This window comes from Artemia franciscana, chromosome 12 (genome assembly GCF_032884065.1).
Source record: "Artemia franciscana chromosome 12, ASM3288406v1, whole genome shotgun sequence".
NCBI classification, from domain to species: domain Eukaryota; kingdom Metazoa; phylum Arthropoda; class Branchiopoda; order Anostraca; family Artemiidae; genus Artemia; species Artemia franciscana.
The window spans coordinates 38,465,086-38,488,118 of NC_088874.1; the positions used below are offsets into that span (position 1 = coordinate 38,465,086).

At 33.2% G+C, this 23,033-nt stretch overlaps 1 protein-coding gene across 4 annotated transcripts in view; it reads right to left on the bottom strand.

Annotated features, from left to right (window-relative positions):
* The window catches only part of LOC136034081 (ATP-dependent RNA helicase DHX30-like), a 204,513-nt gene that overhangs the window by 133,937 nt on the left and 47,543 nt on the right, over positions 1 to 23,033 (bottom strand). For all 4 annotated transcript variants that reach the window (XM_065715201.1, XM_065715199.1, XM_065715200.1 and 1 more), the window contains exons 5-8: positions 22,612 to 22,835; positions 18,355 to 18,660; positions 8,013 to 8,489; positions 2,772 to 2,918 (exon numbers count right to left, since the gene is read on the bottom strand). In XM_065715201.1, the coding sequence (XP_065571273.1) occupies positions 2,772 to 2,918; positions 8,013 to 8,489; positions 18,355 to 18,660; positions 22,612 to 22,835 (1,154 nt within the window). The remainder of the gene's footprint in view (positions 1 to 2,771; positions 2,919 to 8,012; positions 8,490 to 18,354; positions 18,661 to 22,611; positions 22,836 to 23,033) is intronic.

Here is a 23,033-nt window from a genome sequence, read left to right on the forward strand (position 1 = left end):
GACGGGCAGCTTTTTGGCGGGCGATAGTATCCTCATTTCCACTAAAGAGTTTTCGTTCAGCGCAGCTGCGTCTACCGTGCTGCATTCAGCCGATATGTTGGTTCTACTTTAATTTTGTCAGGTAGATGGCGCTAACAAAGTATGTGTCCAAAAAAGAGGTAGGAAGGGCTTAAAGTCGCTTTCCTTTCCGTATTTCCTTCTTTCAATTCCTTTCTATTCCGTAGTAGTTACGTAACATGTAACTAATATTACCACTAATTACAAACAATGACAAGATTAAAAAAGAAAAAAACGCAAATGTCTTTAAATATCTGCTCAGACTCCAAAATATTTTCCACTGCGCAGTTTTTTTTGTGCGGATAGGTGGCTCTGCAAGGCTGAGCACAAAAAAACAACTTTGAAAAGAGTGTATAAGATCAATACATGGTTGCAGCAGAAACTTGAATATCATAAGGGGCTTTATAAAGGTCTGTAGGAATGAAACCTATTCAGAAATCGTTATTTGTTGATATTGGAGAAAATGATTCGAAAATTTGTGCTCATCTTCGAAAAATACCATATGAACATCGGTCACTTGCGTGTTATTTTATGCTTTACTAACTTCAAAATAAAAGATAAAAATAATAAAATGAAAAAGGTGACATTTATGTTACAGTCACTCAAATGCAATCATTTCCTGAAAAGGAATCCATCGACAGGCTGCCTTCCTTTTCATGGTTCCTTATTCTTCGATTCTGGAAAAAAAAATAGCAGAGAAAAACTAGAAAAAAGGTAATTTCACAATGCGATGTAGATTTAGATCTTGATATGTTGAAGAGCTCTATTTTCTGAACAAAGTGGTGCAAAAATAATTTTTTTTTCATTTTTTTCCTGGTTTGACCATTGTTTTTCCTTATCTCTTTCCTACTATTATTTATAGGAATCATTCTGATGGAATCTGTTCTAAAGAACACAACAAAGACCATGGCAGAGCATGGGATTAATATGGGAAGTAAAATTCTCATAGACTTAGATTATGCTGATGATTTGAGCGTCTTAGATTAACATAGTAGTAAAAGGAAGGTGTTGAGAGCTCAAGACGCGATACTAGGCTTAAATTATAATCTTAAGACGGTTAAGTCGCTTAGACTGGGTATATGTGAGGGTGAAGAGGTGACGCTGGGAAAAAAGGACTATTGATCAAGTGTATAGTTTCACTTACCTAAGTAGCATTATTAGTAAAAATGGTGGATGCAGCGAAGATGTTAAAAGTAGAATATCCAAGGCCCAGGGTGTTTTTTTCAGGGTTGAAAAAAGCTTGGAAGAATAGGAAGATAAGTCTGTGAACCTAGATTTGAATTTTGGAAGTTACAGTCCTGACAGTGGTCAAGTCTGGTTTTGAAACCTGGGCGCTGCGAAACACGGAAGATACTTTATTAGATTTTTTCCAGAGAAATCATCTATCGATTATCTTGGGTACCCGTTGACATCTAATGGACCATTGTATCGACCCCAGGAAAGATATGTGTGATTTCTTGGTGTTTTATTGGATGAAAATCTGTCTTTCAAGAAGCAAATTGAGATGATCAGAGAAAAACTTTCGAGACACCTGGGCATCATTCGTAAATTAAAACACAGATTTCCGGGAACAATTTTACGTACACTATATTTTTCTCTGATTCAACCATATATGACTTATCGTAACATTTGGATGTTACATTTGGATTGAATTAAGAGATAAATCAGGGATAAAGGATTCAGGATCCTTTTTCTGAGAGGACGCGGGTTCGAATCCCAGTGTACCCAATTGTTCAGTTTGGGACGGGGGTCAGTGGCGTGTGTCAACCAGCCAGAGTCGACCCAGCTCTAAATGGGTAACTGGAGAAATCTGGGGAAGGTAAACAGGAAGGGTGTACGAAAGCACAGGATGGTTGGCCCCCAGCCCCCCATTGCACTTCCTGGCTGAAGGGCCGAGAAACGGAGATCAGCACCGCCAGTAGGGACTGTAAAGTCTAATGCGTAGAAGCGGCAAATCACATAAACCACATAGAAGCGGCACGGAGGAGCATCTTACTATGATAAGTGCCAAAATCAGTTCAGTGGGTTCCAGTCAGTTGAACTGACTCACAACCATATGGTATATTTTTTACATAAATTTACATGAATTTGTAAAACCTACGTAAATTCAGTGGTAATTACGAATCTGGGAAATTAATCTCAATGAATAAAACAAAACAGGTGAAGATTAATTATTTTTGAAAATTAGCCCAATCCATTTTTTTAAATTATGAGATTTGTGCTACCTTTGTCAAGGAGTATTTTTGATCAGAAACACATCCCAACATTGATAAATCTTTAGGCAACAGAAATTACGAATGACAGAAGTACAATTTTAAAACCATTTTACATTTTAATTATTCTAAGCTTTAATGAAGAATTCCCCCCTTCTCCAAGCTGTAAAGTTATCTTGACTACAAAAAACCCCTTATACTGCAACTCTTTGCTCATGACCCCCCCCCCCAAAAAAAGGAGAGGGCTATTTTTGCTTTATGGCTTTCACGTCAGGCTTTGGCCGTTTATTTCTTTCTTTTTTTTAAATAGCAATCGTAAATTGTTGGTCAGTGCTAAAAGGTATCACAATCTAAGGATTTACCAATTGTAACAATTCACCAAAAATGCTAAAACCAAAAGTGCTCAAATAGTACTCGCCATCTATAGAACTATTCAATAATCAAAGAAGAGATGGCAGACCAGGTTTCACTGTGCCTTAAACAAGAAAGCAAACTACTTACGCTAACTGCTTCATAAAACCAGGATCGATGACATAAACAACATCAGGTACAGTAAGGCTGGTTTCTGCAATATTCGTTGACAGAACGATTTTTCGAACGTCAGCCGGAGCAGCATCGAAAATCCTATGCTGCTCACCAACGCTCAGCCTGGAAATACGAATTGAGAAATAATCAGAAAGTGCGACAAAGAAACAATCATGATAATTAAGATGGAAAAACTACAATGAAATCATAAGGCTGGTTTCTGCAATATTCGTTGGCAGAACGATTTTTCGAACGTCAGCCGAAGCAGCGTCGAAAATCCTATACTGCTCAGCAACGCTCAGCCTGGAAATACGAATTAAAAAATAATCAGAAAGTGCGACAAAGAAACAATCATGATAATTAAGATGGAAAAACTACAATGAAATCATTTCAAGTTGTCCTACAAGGATATTACTTAAGAAATAAAGATTCGATTCATGTTTCGTATTTTATTTAAAGTAAATAAAAGAAATATATACAAACCATTGATTATTGAATACAAAAACATATAATATGAATGATTACTTGAGCCAGTTACAAAATTTATGATGGAGGAGGGGGGCGGGTAAGGAGCAACAAAAATTGGGCTTACCCATATGTGTTTTTGTGCGACTTTCGACCTTATACTTCCTATTTGCGTCATTTTCTTAGCTGCCAGTTCTATTCTGGGCATTAGCATTCAATAAAATACAAAAAAGGTACACTCCTTTAAAAAGATTAAATAAAAAAAAAAGTTTTTTTAACTGAAAGTAAGGAGCGATACTAAAACCTAACACGAACAGAAATTACTCCGTATATGAAAGGTTCCCTCCTCAACACCCAGCTCTTTGCGCTAAAGTTTGACTCTTTCTCTCAAATCTACTTTTTAAAGCAGTGAAAAACTTTAGCATAAATTAGCGGGGCGTTGAGGAGGGAACACCCACTTTCATATACGGAGTAATTTCTGTTCGTTTTAAGTTTTAATATCGCTCCTTACTTTCAGTTAAAAAAAAAATAGTTTTTTTTTTCATTTCTGAACGTTTTTGAATTAATGCATGTTTTGATTTTGGCTCTCCGCACATGAATAAATGTATTGTTCTTAGTTTTGATTGGGTGATTTTGAGAAAAAAGGAGTGGGGGAGGAGGCTTGGCTGCCCTTCAATTTTTTGCTTACTTAAAAAGGCAACTAGAACTTTTAATTTCTTACGAACGTTTTTATTAATAAAAAAATATACGTAACTTTCGAATTAACTTAGGTTACGAACTTCTATATTCATATATTTTTATTACGTATATATGAGTGGATTTGCCCCCTCTTTAATACCTTTTGTCTCAGTTCTTTAAGAATGACCCTTGAATCACAAAGGCCGTAGAAGAAATAGTTGAAATTACTAAAAATACTTTAGCGTAAAGACCATGTATTTAGGAGGAGGTGAACCCCTCATATGCGTTATAATTTCCCTTCGTTTTGTTTTAATGCTGTTCCTTACTTTCAGTTGAAAAAACTTTTTCATATTTATCTTTTCATTGTTTTTCGTTTTAAATAATATTAGAAAATCATGTGCTCCCTTCATGGAAATTTTCTCCTCCCATGACAAATTCCTCCATGGAAAGATCCTCCCATGTAACCCCCTCCCTATCCAAGAAAAAATTTTCCCTGAAAACGTCTGTACACTTTCCAATAACCATTACTATATGTAAACACTGGTCAAAGTTTGTAACTTGTAGCCCCTCCCCCGGGGACTGTGAGGGAGTAAGTCGTACCCAAAAAAACATAGTTTTTTGACTATGCTGAACAATATGGCTATCTCAAAATTTTGACCTGCTGACTTTGGGGAAAATTGAGCGTGGGAGGGGGTCTAGGTGCCCTCCAATATTTTGGTCACTTAAAAGGGCGCTAGAACTTTTAATTTCCGTCAAAATGAGCCCTCTCGCAACATTCTGGGACAAAAGGGTCTATTCGATTACCCTTGGGGGAAAAAACAAAAAAAAAAACAAATAAACACGCACCCGTGATCGGTCTTCAGTCAAAAAAAATATGAAATTCCACATTTTTATAAATGTTTTTTTATAAATTTTGAATACGATGGTGTGATTTTCGTTAAGATTCTATGGCTTTTAGGGGGTCTTTGCCCCTAAATTTTAAAATAAGGAAAATTTTCTCAGGCTCGTAACTTTTGATAAGTAAGACGAAATTTGACGAAACTAATATATTTTAACTAAGCATAAAAATCCAATTCTTTTGATGTATCCATTAGAATCAAAATCCCATTTAAGTTTCGTTTACTATTGAGCCGGATCGCTCCTTACTGCAATTAGTTACCACGAACTGTTTGAAAATATACGTAACTTAAGAATTAACTTACGTAACAAACATCTATATTTTATTTTTTTATTATGTATATGAGGGGGTTTGTCCCCTCGTTAATACCTCGCTCTTTACACTAAATCTTAAGTTTTGTCCCAATTCTTTAAGAATGACCCCTGAATCAGAAAGGCCGTAGAATAAATAGTTTAAATTACTAAAAATATTTTAGCATAAAGAGCGAGGTATTTTAGGAGGAGAAGAACCCCTCATATGCGAAACGATGCTACTCCTTACTTTCAATTGAAAAAAACTTTTCATGTTAGTTTTTTCATTGTTTTTTTAGTAATGCTAGAAAATCCTGCGCCCTTTTCATTGAATTTCTCTTCCCCCATGATATATTCCTCCAAGGAAAGATCCTCCCACATAACCCCCTGCCCTCAACCCGCCCCCCAAACCAAAACAATCCTTCTGAAAACGTCAGTAGACTTCCCAATAACCATTACTGTATGTAAACACTAGTCAAAGTTTGTAACTTGCAGCCCCTCCCCTGGGGACTCTGGGTGAGTAAGTCATCCTCAAAGACATTGTTATTATGGTTTTTGACTATGCGGAACAAAAAGACTATCTCAAAATTTTGATCCGTTGACTTTGGGAAAAAAATGAGTGTGGGAGGGGGCCTAGGTGCCCTCCAATTTTTTCGGTAACTCAAAATGGGCACTAGAAATTTCTAATTTCGTTATAATGAGCCCTCTTGCGACATTCTAGGACCACTTGGTCGATACGAATAACCCTGGGGAAAAGAGAAAAAAAAACAAATAAATAAATAAACACGCACCCGTGATCTGTCTTCTTTCAAAAAATACGAAATTCCACATTTTTGTAGATGGGAGCTTGAAATTTTGTTATACGGTTCTCTGATACGCTGCATCTGATGGTGATATTTTCGTTAAGATTCTATGACTTTTAGAGGGTGTTTCCCCCTATTTTCCAAAATAAGGCAAACTTTCTCAGGCTCGTAACTTTTGATGGCAAAGACTAAATTTGAAATATTTATGGCAAAGACTAAACTTATATATTTAAAATCAGCATGAAAATCCGATTCTTTTGATGTATCTTTTAGCATAAAAATTCCCTTTTTTAGAGTTTCGTTGACTATTGAGCCGGGTCGCTCCTTACTACAGTTTGCTACCACGAACTGTTTGAAAACTACACTTTTGAAAACAACTAAACAAAATCAGAGAAACATTTGAACCAAAAACATGGCAAACGAAGTAAAGACCAAAAATTAGATCGGGCACACTTTTTCCCTACAGATTACTGCAGATCCACTCAATTGGTTTGTGTTAAGAACGCTAATTTTTTCCATTTCAAAATAAAACGTATTTAATTTGATTTTATTTTCAAAAAATTAACGTAAGTAAGCTAATAAAATTATATCCAACCTTTCTATTTAAAATAGATTTTTAAGAATATATTTTGAAATCTCAATTCCATCCCTAAAACATTATAGCCTGAAAATCACCCAAGTCTGGTTTTCTCTATTTATATATTTTTCTTTACTTTTTCTGAGCAACATGCATAGCCAGTTTGCTCTCAGAGCACTTCAATTTCCTCTTGTTTCATGTAAAAGGCCGTAGCAAATTCTCTCAAGTGATAACTTGTCATCAACTTATTCCCTCAAGTGATAACATGTCACCACCTCGAGTGATAACTTGTCATTCCTCATTCCCTCAAGTGATAACTTGTCATCCTCTCATTCCCTCAAGTGATAACTTGTCATCCCCTCATTCAAACCATGGACACCCTATTCCGGTACACAAATTACCCCTTGGGTTTGTGATCATTGTGAACCGTTCGCATAAGAACTTATTTTATATATTCTACGTATGTATAAATATATATATGTATATATATATATATATATATATATATATATATATATATATATATATATATATATATATATATATATATATATATATATATATATATATATATATATATATATATATATATATATATATATATATATATATATATATATATATATATATATATATATATATATATATATATATATATATATATATATATATATATATATATATATATATATATATATATATATATATATATATATATATATATATATATATATATATATATATATATATATATATATATATATATATATATATATATATATATATAGGTAATATGTACATAATATATATTTATGTATAAATAAATAAAAGTTTTTCAACTGAAAGTAAGGAGCAACATTAAGACTTAAAACGAAGAGAAATTATTATGTATATGAGGGGGCTCACCCCCTCTTCAATATCTCGCTCTTTACGTTGAGTTTTAACTTGGTTCCAATTTTTAAAGTAAAGCATCATTGAAACTTAAAACGAACAGAAATTGTTACGCATATGAGGGGGTTCACCCCCTCGTCAATACTTCACTCTTTACGCAAAAGTTAAATTTTTGTTCTAGTTTTTTTTTTTTTTTTTTAAATGACCCTTGAATCACAAAGGGTTTAATTAGAATAAATATCTCTTTTTAAAAGTACTAGAAAAAACTTTAGTGCAAAGAGCGAGTCACTGACGAGGGGGGATCCTCCTCATATACGTAACAATTTCTGTTCGTTTTAATTTTGCTCCTTACTTTCAGTTGAAAAAACCTGTTTTTTTTTATTTCGTTTTTGATCTTTTTTATTGCACTTGGTATTTACGAAGTGACATATAGCGATCGCACTTTCTGTCCGTTGGTCTCTGTCTCTCATATATCTATATATATATATATATATATATATATATATATATATATATATATATATATATATATATATATATATATATATATATATATATATATATATATATATATATATATATATATATATATATATACTTTCTAACATGACTTACCTAGAATGTAGTGGCTGAATCCAATATTTCATTTCATCAACAAAGATTTGACTAAGTTTTCTACGAACCTGGGCAATATCTCCCCAACCAGGGAGAAAGCACAATATCGCCCCAGGCCCTTCTTTAGCATCAACATACTGTATCACTCTTGCAACTAAATCCACATCAACACCAACCCCACGATGGCTCAATTTGAGGTCAATACCCTTCTCTGTTGATTCGTGGCACAAATCCTCTAAAAACATTTCCTTAACAGGGTGAGACACACCTCCCATATTTAAATGTGGTGCGTCGAAATATTTCATCAGTTTTTGTATGTCAGCAGAGGCACTCATCAGAATAACTCGTAAGTTTGAATTGCGCTTAAGGACGTCCTTGAGAAGTATGAGAAGAAAATCGCTAGTGATGTCACGTTCATGTACTTCGTCAATAATTACGTGGGATATACCTGTCAAGGATGGATCGAACTGTAGCCGCCTGAAAATAGAAGAAAATACATCGAAAAATAATATTTTCATTTTCATTTTTTATAACTTTGCATTTTTAAAGCAAAAACGTTCCCTTTATCCCTTTATCATATTTGTCAAGACTTTTTTAGGCTTACGACTTTCTTTTCAATTAATTTAAAAAACTTCTTCCACAAGGCAAGTTTTTCAAAGAAAAGTAAAGAGCTCGATTAGGCCAAGAATGAACAAAAATAAAGTCAAATAATCTTCCAAGCGTAAAACTACCACAAGTCACTATCAATAAATACATGAAATTACCAAATCAAACTCAAAACGAGGAAAAATTAAAAAGAATGACGCTGATAGCCCCCACGCCTTCTCAAGACCAGGACACAATTTGCGCTTTACTGAAAAAAAAAAAAAAAACAAATGACCGTGAATTGTCAGTTTCATTGACATATACTGACATTTATTCCTTAAAAGTTTTGATAATTTTTTTATTTATGAAAGTGAGAAAAGTGAAAAAACATTTCATACATACTTTGTTTTCAGTAAAGCGCAAGCTGTTTTCTGGTCTTGAGAAGCCATGGGGGTTATCAGCCCTATTCAAGTTAATTTTTGCACGTTTTGAGTTGACTTGAAAATTTATTGTAATTTCTGTTCGTTTTGAGTTTCATTTATTTATTAATATTCCAATTAAGAAAAAGCCATAGGCTTTTTCCAGTTTGTAATTTCACAGTATCTGGGTAGCAGCGGTAGCTAGCAGCATAGTAAGAGAGAATCGGGTCCTATGCTAAGAAATAGAATGCCATGGTTTCTATGAGAAATAGAAACCATTACTCTTAAAAATAGTCAGGTCGAAATACAAATTACACTATTAGAACCACCTTGTCCGGAACTCTTATATAAGAAAATGTAAAGTCTCGGGGCTTCAAAAAAAGAAATATGTTGGCTTGAAAAACAAGAAAAGTGACCAGAACTACGATATTCTAAATCAGCGGCATCTTTTATTCCACTTTTTTCTTTCTCCTCAGCTAGCCGGACACTGGAAAGCCATAGAAAGCTGTATAATGCCTCATGTTAAAGGAAATTGCTACATCGAATAGTGCTTTTGTAATTAAAAAGAGATAGTTTTTTAATCTCTTATCTCTTCTTGCGTTATTCATATGTTCCATTCTTCTAGTTTCTTATTGCTTCTGTCTTTATTCTTTTGTTGTATTAATATAAATGAATAAAAAATCTTAAAACAAGTACAGTTTAAATTAAATATACAAATCAAGCTTAAAACGAACACACATTTTACTATTGTAGTATAAATAAGACTTAAAATAAACAGAAACTAAATATACAATCATAGCAAATAAACATACAACATGTACTAATATAAATGAATAAATAAACCTTAAAAATAATAAAACTTTAATTAAACATGCAAATCAAGATTGAAACGAATAAGATTCAATTCAAAAGAGAGTATGGGTACTGCCTCCTCCCCTAACTGTAAAAGTCTAAAACCTACTGCGTCATTGACGCTTTATTGAAAATGGAAATATTTTCTTACGCACTTATTAAAACATTGAAAATAAAAATGAAATTACAGTAAAATCCAATTTTGAACTGATGGACTTCTCAGCAGTTGATATCATCCAATATTTAGTTTAACCTTATATCTTCCCAAGACAAATTTCGTTCACGACAAATTTAGTTTCACTACAAACAAGAATTTATCTACTGCCTCCTTTCCTAACTTTAAAAATCTAAAGCCTACTGCGTCATTGGCACTTCACTGACAGCAAATTATATTACAAATATTATCTTTTCCAGTTATTACAGCATTGAAATGAAAATACATGTTACGCTATTCAAATTTTAAAGATTCAATTTTATTTATTATAAAAAGAATTTTACTTTTTCAATTTTATTTATTCAAATAGAGTTAAACCTTTAGCCTCCTTATAGTATGTTAAATAAAAAAATAAAATTTTCTAACTGAAAGTAAGGAGCGACAATAAAACTTAAAACGAACAGAAATTACTTCGTATGTGAAAGGGGCTGCTTCCTCATCAACGCCCCGCTCTTTACGCTAAAGTTTGACTCTTTCTCTCAACTCTTCTTTTTAAAACAGAAAAAAAACTATGCACGTTTTGATTTTGGCTCTCCGCAGAGGAATAATTAAAATGAAATTTGCATATTTATTGTTTTTGGCTAAATGGCTTTCTCATAGTTTTGATCGAATGATTTCGAGAAAAAAAAGAGCGGGGGAGGAAGCCTAGTTGCCCTCCGATTTTTTGGTTACTTAAAAAGGCAACTAGAACTTTTAATTTTTTACGAATGTTTTTATTAGTAAAAGATATACCTAACTTATAAATTAGCCTACGTAACGAACTTTTGTACTCTCATGTTTTTATTACATATATGAGGAGGTTCACCCCCTCGTTAGTACCTCGCTCTTTACACTAAAGCTTAAATGTTGTCCTAATTCATTAAGAATGACCCCTGAATCACAAAAGCCGTAGAATAAATAGTTGACATAACTAAAAATACTTTAGCGTAAAGAGCAAGGTATTAGGAGGAGGTGAGACCCTCATATGCGTAATAATGTCTGTTCGTTTCAATTCTTAATGCTGCTCCTTACTTCCAGCTGAAAAAACTTTTTCATATTTATTTTTTCATTGTTTTTTTTTAAATAATGCTAGAATATCCTGCGCTCCCTTCATGGAAATTTTCTTCCCCCATGAAAAAATCCTCGAACGTATCCCCCCAAACTTGATGGAAAGTTTCCCGGCGTATCTCCCTCTTCTCAACCCCTTCCCCAACCAAAAAATCCCCCTGAAAACGTTTGTACACTTCCCAATGACCCAATCCCTATATGTAAGCACTGGTCAAAGTTTGTAACTTGTAGCCCCTCCCAAGGGGACTGTGGGGGAGTAAGTCGTCCCCAAAACATAGTTATATGGTTTTTCGACTACGTTGAATAAAATGGCTATCTCAGAATTTTGATCCGTTGACTATGGGAAAATAATTAGCGTGGCAGGGGGCCTAGGTACCCTCCAATTTTTTTAGTCACTTAAAACGGGCACTAGAACTTCTCATTTCCGTTAGAAATAGTTCTCTCGCAACATTCTAGGAACACTGGGTCGATACGATCACCCTCTGGGAAAAAAACAAACAACCCAAACAAAACACGCATCCGTGATCTGCCTTCTGGCAAAAAATACAAAATTCCACATTTTTGTAGATAGGAGCTTAAAACTCCTACAGTACGGTTCTCTGATACGCTGAATCTGACGGTGTGATTTTCGTTAAGATTCTATGACTTTTAGGGGGCGTTTCCCCCTATTTCATAAAATAAGCCAAATTTTCTCAGGCTCGTAACTTTTGATGGGTAAGACTAAACTTGATGAAACTTATATATTTAAATTAGCATTAAAATGTGATTCTTTTGATGTATCTATTGGTATCAAATTCCATTTTTTAGAGTTTTGGTTACTATTGAGCCGGGTCGCTCCTTAATACAGTTCGTTACCACGAACTGTTTGATTAAACGCTAAATTCACATTAAATGCATTCAACACTTTGTGGCAATTAAATGTTTCTCTTTGTACTATATTAAATAAAAAAACAAGTTTTTTTTTAATGAAAGTAAGGAGCAACATTAAAACTTAAAACAAACAGAAATTACTTCGTATATGAAAGGGGCTTTTCCTCTTCAACGCCTCGCTCTTCACGCTAAAGTTTGACTCTTTCTCTTAACTCTACTTTTTATAACAGTAAAAAAACTTTAGCGTCAAGAGTTGAGGAGGAAAAGCCCTTTTCGTAGACGGAGTAATTTCTGTTCGTTTTAAGTTTTAATGTTGCTATTTATTTTCATTTAAAAAAACTTGTTTTTTTATTTAATTTCTGGACATTTTTGAATTAATGCATGTTTTGATCTTGGCTCTCCGCACATAAATAATCAAAACGAAATTTGCATATTAATTTTTTTGGCTAAATGGTTTTCTCATAGTTTTAATTGGAAGATTTTGAGAAAAAGGAGCGAGGGAGGAGGCCTACTTGCCCTCCAATTTTTTATTACTTAAAAAGGCAACTAGAACTACTAATTTTATAATTTTTACAAATGTTTTCATTAGAGAAAATATACGTAACTTACGAATTAACTTACGTAACGAATTTCTATATTCGTATGTTTTTATTGCGTATATGAAGGGGTTCATCCCTCGTTGATACCTCGCTCTTTACACTAAAGCTTAAATTTTGCCCCAATTCCTTAAGAATGATCTCTGAATCACAAAGGCCCTAATAAATAGTTGAAATTACTAAAAATTCTTTAGCGTTAAGAGTGAGGTATTACAAGGAGGTAAACCCCTCATATGCGTAATGTTGTTGTTCGTTTTAGTTTTAATGCTGCTCTTTACTTTCAGTAGAAAAACTTTTCATATTTATTTTTTCTTTGTTTTTTCAAATAATGCTAGAAAATCCTGCGCCCCCTTCATTGAACTTCTCTTCCCCCGTGAGAAGTTACTGCATGGAATATCCTTCCACGTAAACCCCCTCAACTCTCCCCCCTTTAAACCAAAAACATCCCCCTGAAAACGTCTGTACACTTCCCAGTAACCATTACTATATGTAAACACTGGTCAAAGTTTGTAACTTGCAGCCACTCCCACGGGGATTGCGGGGAGTAAGTCGGCCCCAAAGACATAGTTATTAGGTTATTCGACTATGGTGAATAGAATGGCTATCTCAGAATTTTGATCCCGTGACTTCGGGGAAAAAATGAGCGTGGGAGGGGGCCTAGTTTCCCTCCAATTTTTTTTGTCACTTGAAAAGGGCAATAGAACTTTTGATTTCCGTTAGAATGAACCCTCTCGCAACATTCTAGGACCACTGAGTCGATACGATCACCCCTGGAAAAAAAAACACCAAAACAAATAAACACGCATCCGTGATGTGTCTTCTGGCAAAAAATGCGAAATTCCACATTTTTGTAGATAGGAGCTTGAAACTTCTACAATAGGTTCTCTGATACGCTGAATCTGATGGAGTGATTTTCGTTAAGATTGTATGACTTTTAGGGGTGTTTTTCCCCTATTTTCTAAAATGTGTCAAAGTTTATCAGGCTCGTAACTTTTGATGGGTAAGACTAATGGGTAACTAGTGATGGGTAATCGCGGTAAACCGGTTGATTTCTAATTTCCAGGCAAAATGGAACCATCCCTGGCTTAAACATTTCTACAGTTCTTGATTATGTATTTTTCCATGTTGTGTTTTAAATTTCTCTTCGTTTTTCTTCTCTTTTTTTTCTTTTATTTTTTTTTTCATTGTACTCCGTTTTGTTCCATGTGAAAAATACGGGTAATAAATATTTTACTTACTTACTTACTTACTAATCTTGACGAAATTTATATATTTTAAATCAGCATTAAAATGCGATTCTTTTGATGTAACTATTGGTATCAAAATTTTTTGAGTTTCGGTTACTATTGAGCCGGGTCGCTCCTTACTACAGTTCGTTACCACTAACTGTTTGAAAAACATTACATTCAGATGCCTACTGGTACAGAACTTTCAGCCCACTTCGCCACTGCGCGTGTGGGCGGATCTGACAAACAACAAGCTGAAGGTAATCAATAAAATCAGGTTCCAATCCGGGTTTTTAGCCTGTTGTTAAAATAGATTCTGACCATAACTGAATAAACCTAGGTTGGCCACATAGAGACTGCCAAAAAAACTAAAACAAAGTATTTTTTATTAAGTGAATGGAATCTTAAATCAAAATTGACACCATTTCCGGCTTTACAACCAATAAAAATAAGGTTTTGACTTAAATAAACATAAGTTGGCCACACAGATATTGCAAAAAAAAAGACTTTTTATTAGGTGCATGGAAACTTAAATGAAAGTTTGACACCATTTCCGGCTTTTCAACACATAAAAATAGGGTTTTACTTAAATAAACATTTGTTGGCTATATAGAGACTGCCAAAAAACTGAAAAAAAAGTCTTTTTTATTAGGTGCATGGAACCATAAACCGAAGTTTGACACCATTTCCGGATTTCAACACATAAAAATATGGTTTGACTTAAATAAACATAGGTTGGCCACATAGATATTGCAACCAAAAAGTATTTTTATTACGTACATGGAAGCTAAAATCAAAGTTTGACACCATTTCCGGCTTCCCAAAACCTAATATAGGGTTTTGACTTAAATAAACTTAAGTTGACCTCATAGAGACTGCCCAAAAAACTGAAAAAAAAAATCTTTTTTCCTAGGTAGATGGAAGCTTAAATCAAAGTTTGACACCATTTCCCGCTTTCGAACACATAAAAATAGGGTTTTGACTTAAATAAACATAGGTTGGCAACATAGAGACTGCTAAAAACTAAAAAAAAGTCTTTTTTATTAGGTGCATGGAAGCTTAGATCAAAGTTTTACAGTGTTTCCAGCTTCCCAACACATAAAAATAGGGTTTTAACTTAAAAAGACATAGGGTGGCCACAAAGAGACTGCCCAAAAACCAAAAAAAAGTCTTTTTTAGAAGCATGAAAGCTTAAATCAAAGATTGGCACCAATTCCGGCTGTCCAGCACATAAAAATAGGCTTTTGAATTAAATAAACATAGGTTGGCGACATAAAGACCGCCAAAAAACTAAAAATGTCTTTTTTTTAGGTGCAAGGAAGCTTAAATAGCAGTTTGACACCATTTCTGGCTTCTCAAGACCTAAAAATAGGGTTTTGACTCAAATAAACATAAGTTGGCCACATAGAGACTACAAAAAAAACGAAAAAAAAGTATTTTTTCCTAGGTGTATGGAAGCCTAAATCAAAGTTTGGCACCATTTCCGGTTTTCGAACACATAAAAATAGAGTTTTGACATAAATAAACATAGGTTGGCCGCATAGAGACTGCCCAAAAACTTAAAAAAAAAGTATTTTTTATTAGATTCATTGAAGCTTAAATCGAAGTTTGACCCCATTTCCGGTTTTTCAACAAATAAAGATAGGGTTTTAACTTAAATAAACATAGGTTGGCCACAGAGGGAATGCCAAAAAACTAAAAAAAAAGTTTTCTTTTTTTAGGTGCATGGAAGCCTATATTAAAGTTTAACACCATTTCCAGCTTTCTAAAACCTAAAAATAGGGTTTTGACTTAACATAGGTTGGCCACATAGAGACTGCCAAAAACTAATAAAAGTCTTTTTTATTAGATGCATGGAAGCTTAAATCAAGGTTTGACACCATTTCCGGCTTTCCAAAACATAAAATAGGGTTATGAATGAAATAAACATAGGCTTACAGCGAGAACAAGGAAATGAATAGGCTTGTTTTCAATGTCAAATTCCAACTATCTCAAAAGGCTAAACTTTCTCAATCGATCAATTAGCCCTTTGGACTTTCAGTTTTGAGTTTGCGTAATTTGTTCCTTTACATAAAAATAACAAGAGCTAAGAGCTCATATGGCACTTGTGACGAGGTATGAAGAGCTAAGAGCCAAGAGATCATATGGTATGAGCTCTAAAAAATTATATGAATCAATGGATTTAAAACAAGAGCTCTGAGTCACGATGTCCTAAATATCAAAATTTATTAAGAACCGATCACCTGTTCGTAAGTTAAAAATACCTCATTTTTTATAATTTTTCAGAATTAACCCCCCCCCCCAGCTACCCCAAAGAGAGCGGATCCATACCGGTTATTTCAATCATGTATCTAGGACTTTTGCTTATTTTTCCCACCAAGTTTCATCCTGATGCCTCCACTCTAAGTGTTTTTCAAGTTTTAGGTTTCCCCCTCCCAACTCCCCTCCCAACTACCCCAAAGAGAGCGGATCCGTTCCGGTTATGTCAATCATGTATCTAGGACTTGTGCTTATTTTCCCACCAAGTTTCATCCCGATCCCTCCACTCTAAGTGTTTTCCAAGATTTTAGGTTTCCGCCTCCCAACTTCACCCCCCCCCCCCCAATATCGCTAGATCCGGTTGGGATTTAAAATAACAGCTCTGAGACATGATATCCTTCCAAACATCAAATTTCATTAAGAATTAACGGGCCCCCCACTCGCCGCCGGGAAAAAGACTATTTATAATTTAATCTGGTACGGTCTCTGATATGCCTGCCAAATTTCATCGTCCTAGCTTACTTGGAAGTGCCTAAAGTAGCAAAGCCGGGACCGATAGACCGACAGAATTTGCGATTGCTACATGTCAATTGGTTAATACCAAGTGCCATAAAAAGGTTCTTGGAATCCTAAAAATTTTTACACATTTAAATTTTACGGAATCGATTCAAACAAGATATTTGAATTTGTTTATACGCAGTAGATCTGGCCCTTTTTCAGAATTATTTTTTTTATCAGTAAAATACTTCAAGCCGAAATACCTTTAAGCTTCAAATTTAAAAAAATCAATAACAAGCCAAACTTTCTTCGGAAATTATCTGTAAATATTTATTAATAAAATGTCCCTTTCTTCTTATTGTTGAAATCTCAAATCAGCATTGCAATCTTAAATCTTACATTACAGCTTACAATCAGCATTACGACTATTTTCTTTTTTTTCTTTTTTGAATGTTTAAATGAAACGGAAACATTACTTAAATTTATAATATCGATTAGGATTAAAATGAAGGTTGAAGACCAATTTTCACGTTTTGAATACTAAATTAAATATTATTCTGAGGAACTTTAAAAATTCAGTTTTGACTTAATTTATTTGTTTGTATTTTTTTAATGTTCTGGATATCAAAATAAATGTTTTATTATATTTGGTTATTATTACTGTTTAGCTATCATCCATTTATTATATAAACAGATATTAAATATAATTATTATAATTTATTATAATAATTATAGTATATACAATAATTTATATAAAAATATATAAATATAATACTTATATTCATTAAAGTCAAAACTATGTCAAAATATATTTATTTAACTCAAAATGACTTAAATAATATATATAAATATAGTATATATAATACATATATAGATATAAATTTATATATATAATATATATATGTATAAAAATCATTTATTGTATTTACTATATATATATATATATATATATATATATATATATATATATATATATATATATATATCTTTTCATTGGTGATTTCTCTTTTCTTGATATATATATATATATATATATATATATATATATATATATATATATATAGTAAATATTACAATCTCTGTAATAAACATAGGTCGGTCACATAGAGACAGACAATTTCCTTCTAGCAAACCTCGTAAATAAAAACTTTTCTTTTTTTTACTCAACTAAAATTTGCCATTAAAAATCAATCAATTTTGTTAACTTTTTACTTACTCAAAATTATAAAAACAACAAGAGGTAACCATAACAACGGATAAAAAGGTGGCATTATTTAATTTTAGATTTTTAAGGCACTTGGTATTTACCAAGTGACATATAGCGATCGTAATTTCTGTTCGTCGGTCCCGGTTTTACAAGTTCGGGCACTTCCAGATAAGCTAGGACGATGAAAGTTGGCAGTCGTATCAGGGCCAGACCCGATCAAATTAGAAATAGTCATTTCTCTGAGTTGACCACCTGGGGGGAGAGGAGGGATGGTTAATTCGGAAAAACTAGAAAAAAATGAGGTATTTTTAACTTATGAACGGGCGATCGGATCTTAATGAAATTTAATATTTTGAAAAATCTCGTGTCTCAGAGCTCTTATCCTAAATCCCGACCGGATCCGGTGAAATTGGGGGGAGTTAGAGGAGGAAACCAAAAATATTGGAAAACGCTTAGAGTGGAGAGATCCGAATGATGCTTGGTGGGAAGAATAGGCGCAACATTCGTATGTGCTTATTTTCAGTCTTGCTATGACAAAAATAAACAAAATAAAAAAATAAATAACTTACCTGAGTAATACTCCTCCAGTACAGTAGACTATACCACCCGGTTCCTGTGGTATTGCTGAATCCAGTCGTACAATATATCCAACTGAATGGCCAACACTTTCTGCCCTTTCTCTAGCCACCCATTCTCCCAAAGATATAGCAGCCAATCTTCGTGGCTCCGTTACAATTATGTTACACTCTGTGGCATGATGGGCCTCTATATAAGCATCAAAAATCATTTGTGGCACTTGAGTACTTTTACCACAGCCTGTGTGCCCGGATACAATAACAACTTGGTTTCGGTGTAAAACATCCAATATTAAAGGCCTATAAAATAGTCGAACAATGCTAATTATACGCGAAATACAAAAGTCAATCACTTTCTTAGAGGAAAAGCAATACTGATAGAGAAAAAAAAAGAAAAAAAGAATAACGAACACATATTGACAACAGGGTTTAGCAGGTTATCTTCAAATCTACTGATTCATGAGAATTTTCAACTCAATCTCCAGCTAATGAGAACATTAAAACCCATAATTAAGTCCGAAAACTATTAATCAGTGGCACCAATTGACTCTATTATTCTTTTATTATTGTTGATTATCTCTTTCTTTATATCCTTCCAATAAAAATCAAAAAAGTTTTCAAATGAAAGTAGAGATCAACATTAAATTTCATTATTTTTTTATTGTTTTTCATTATTGTCAACATTAATTTGTTTTTAGTTCACGTTTCAGTATTTTCTTTGACTGGATACGTCCATCGAACAATGTGAATTATACGCGAAATATAAAAGTCAGTCGCTTTCTTAGAGGAAAAGCAATACTGACAGAGAAAAAAAAAGAAAAAAAAAGAATTACAAACACATATCGACAGCAGGGTTTAGCAGGTTGTCTTCAAATCTACTGAATCATGAGAATCTTCAACTCGATCTCCAGCTAATGAGAATATTACAACCCATAATTAAGTTCAAAACCATTAATCAGTGGCACCAATTGACTTTTTTGGGGGGGAGGGGGCAAGGATTTTTTACTTTTCTTTGATGGAGAGACAAAGTCATCTCTGAAATTGAGGAGGGGATATAAAATTCTATCATTCAAATTTACTATTATTCGTTTATTATTGTTGAATATCTCTTTCTTTATATCATTCCAATAAAATAAAAATAAGAAAAGTTTTCAAATAAAAGTAGAGATCAACATTACATTTTCGATATTTGTTTATTGTTTTTCATTATTGTTCAACGTTAACTTGTTTTTAGTTCCCGTTTCAGTATTTTCTTTGACTGGGTACGTCCATGAGTCGAACAGTGTGAATTATACGCAAAATATAAAAGTAAGTCACTTTCTTAGAGGAAAAGCAATACTGATAAAGAAAAAAAAGAAAAAAAAAGAATTACAAACACATATTAACAACAGGGTTTAGCAGGTTGTCTTCAAATCTACTGATTCATGAAAATTTTTAACCCAATCTCCAGCTAATGAGAATATTACAACCCATAATTAAGTTCAAAAACCATTAATCAGCGGCACCAATTGACTTTTTTTGTGGGGGGGGGGCGGAGGGGTAAGGATTTTTTACTTTTCTTTGATGGAGAGACAAAGTCATTTCTAAAATTGAGGGGGGAGGTATTATTCTATTATTAAAATTTTTTATTATTCTTTAATTATTATTGAATATCTCTTTCTTTATATCCTTCAAATAAAAAAGAAATAAGAAAAGTTTTCAAATGAAAGAAGAGATCAACATTAAATTTTTCATTGTCCAAAATTAATCTAGAATTAAGGGGCGCTGCCTCTCCTCAACCCCTCAACTCCCTTCCCTCTTTACGCTAAAATTTGACTTCGACTTCTCTAACTCAATGGCAACGAAAATGGGATAAGAAGCATATTTAACATTTATAAATGTTTAAATGAAGTGATTATAAAACGTAATATAAAATTTTTTGCTTGTTAATCAGGGACGTGCTCCCCTCCCTATACCCCAGTTTTCCCCCAGCTCCCAGCTGAGATTTAGCTTCTGCAAAAAAATCTTGTCAAAACTAAGATAAGCCGGAGTAACTCAAGTATCCAGAGGAAAAGGTCAGTTTTCTTTAATGTACCTTTGCCTTTATGGCACTATATGGCTCATTTTCCATTCTTCACTGTCATTTTCCCTTAATTTGGGAAAATTGGCTCCTATTCCTCCCCAGGTTTTGACAAAATGACGCCACTGTTGTTAAGCTTTGAGCAGTAGATTTTTTTAGATTTTTTAATTTTACGTGGTACGTAAATGCTGATACACAGCAGTAAATACTGATGTAAATGATGATATTAATTTCGCAAAAAAAACATATTATTAAAACTGAGAGGAAAGGAGATGGGATTGTTACAATAAACACTTAATACGTTTGAATGTATTCTTGAATATTAATTCTTTATATTGATTGCAGTCAATAACCAATGCAAGAAAATAATCATTAGAAGGACTCTTTGGATTAAGATGGATTGATAGTTAAATTAAATTGAGAGAGATCTCCTCCAATCACTGGAATAGTCTCTGGATATTTTCACTAGTGCCATCTTGTTTCTCAAGTTGACTGGATTGCCATCTATATTACCAAATTCATATAGCGCCATCTTTGTTCCCATATCATTAAGGTTCTGATTTTTTACTCGGAACAAGCAGAAGAGGGGAAAGAGCCCTCAAGAAGCGCCGTCCTGTACCCGCCGGTATTCAGTTACCTGCAAATTTTTGGGAATAGGCGAGGGGGTCCTGGGAAGTTGTATTTGTAGTGGCAAGAGTAGCATAGAAAACAAACTTTTAGAACTCTATTATGATTTACATAAAATAAGTTTTAATCCAAAGGGTTAGATTCAGCCCATTACCCACGAGTCACAGGTGCACAATTTTGTCCTAGTAGTAGTAGAGCATTTATAAATTACTGAAAAAATAAGCAGGTAAAATATAATGGGAAAAAATACAAAAAAATGACAACAAAACTGAAAAAAATAACAGCGAATAGAATTGAATAAATGTCTTGTAAGGAATTGTATAAATTATTTTAAAGAATTAAGCGCTGATATCACGTGTCGAATTAAATACAATAGATGAAACACATAGAACCCTTTACATTTAATCGTCCACAACAATTAAACTATATTTTTAACTGTTAATAATAATTTTTGATTCACAAGAAAATTAGAACAATAAAAAAATCCAAGAAGACTATTATATTACATTAATTAAAAAGACAAACTTATCGAGGAGCTCCATACATAATTTAAATTTATTCCGTATATGAAAGAGAAGGGATCCAAACAGGGAGGGGAGGTTAATATCTAGTTTAACTAATACAATATAGTTTATAATTCACACCGACCCTCATAAAGGACAGTTACACGGGATAATCTGTGTTCGTTTTGACTTTTAATGTCGCTCCTCACTTTTGTTGCAAAACGATCGTTCTTTATTAATTAGCGTTATGTTTATTTTTAATGCCAAGTTTCGTGAAACCTAGATTTGAGGAATATTCCTATTCCAGCCACCGCTGACCCTAAAGCTGAAATCCAGCTCTCTTATTTTAACCCCCCCCCCCCCTCCGTCTCCATTTCATTCAATTTTTGTATTATTCTTGTTGTTCCTTCCTTTTCAATTGAAATTATATTTTAGCGAATGAAAAAATCAGAAAATGAAACAATATCTGAAAAAAAGCTAAATATGCTAAAATAACCATTGTCTTCCCTTGTCCACTAATCCATTGTTCCCCTTGTCCACCAATCCACTGGGCTAAACTAATCCATTTTGAAGATAGGTTTCACTCCTTCTTGCAGCCCGGCAAGGAACAATTCTTTTGAGTAAAAAGAATCTACAAAACCAACCTATGAGGCTTCGAGCAAAAAAATGGGAGTCAAAGCACAGATTACGATACAGAAAACTCATGAATTCACGAATAACCAGATCTGAAATACATTAATACAGTATTTATGCTGATCAGAACGGTAAACCTTCCCCCAGTCTTCGTATTAATCGCATAAATGATATTATAAATAACGACGAAGGCCCACACTGCCTTTCCATATTAAATAAAGACAACTTAGAAACCACAAGGAAATTTTCTCAAGGCAGTAGAATACAATTCAGTGAATTTTGTGTGAATTTTACAACAACAAAAAATAATACTTTAATACAGTCTTTATGCTCACCATAACAATAAACCCTCTTCCAATAAATATAACAATTAAACCGACTCAGTCTTTCTATTAATCGCATAAGGGATATCTAAGAGGAACTAATTACCTAAATGATGTGTCCCATTTATTGGTTAGGGACATTTTAAGGGCCACTTCGCGATTGGTAAGAGTCGTAGCTGTGTACGGTTTACTAGAGGGTTTCCCCGTGAAAGGATTTATACAATTGAAAGCTTCTGTGGTGTCTTCAAGATCATTTACTTCTCTTGGTCTCTGTGGGAGGAGTTCTTCGTCTAGAATTTCGTTTGGTTCAAGAACAACATGCTGGTTTTCCTAAAAACGGAAAGCAGAATAAATTATACAAACGTATATATATGATTTAGTTAATTTATATTTATATTTATATTTATATTTATATTTATATTTAGTATATATATATATATATATATATATATATATATATATATATATATATATATATATATATATGTATATATATATATATGTATATATATATATATATATATGTAT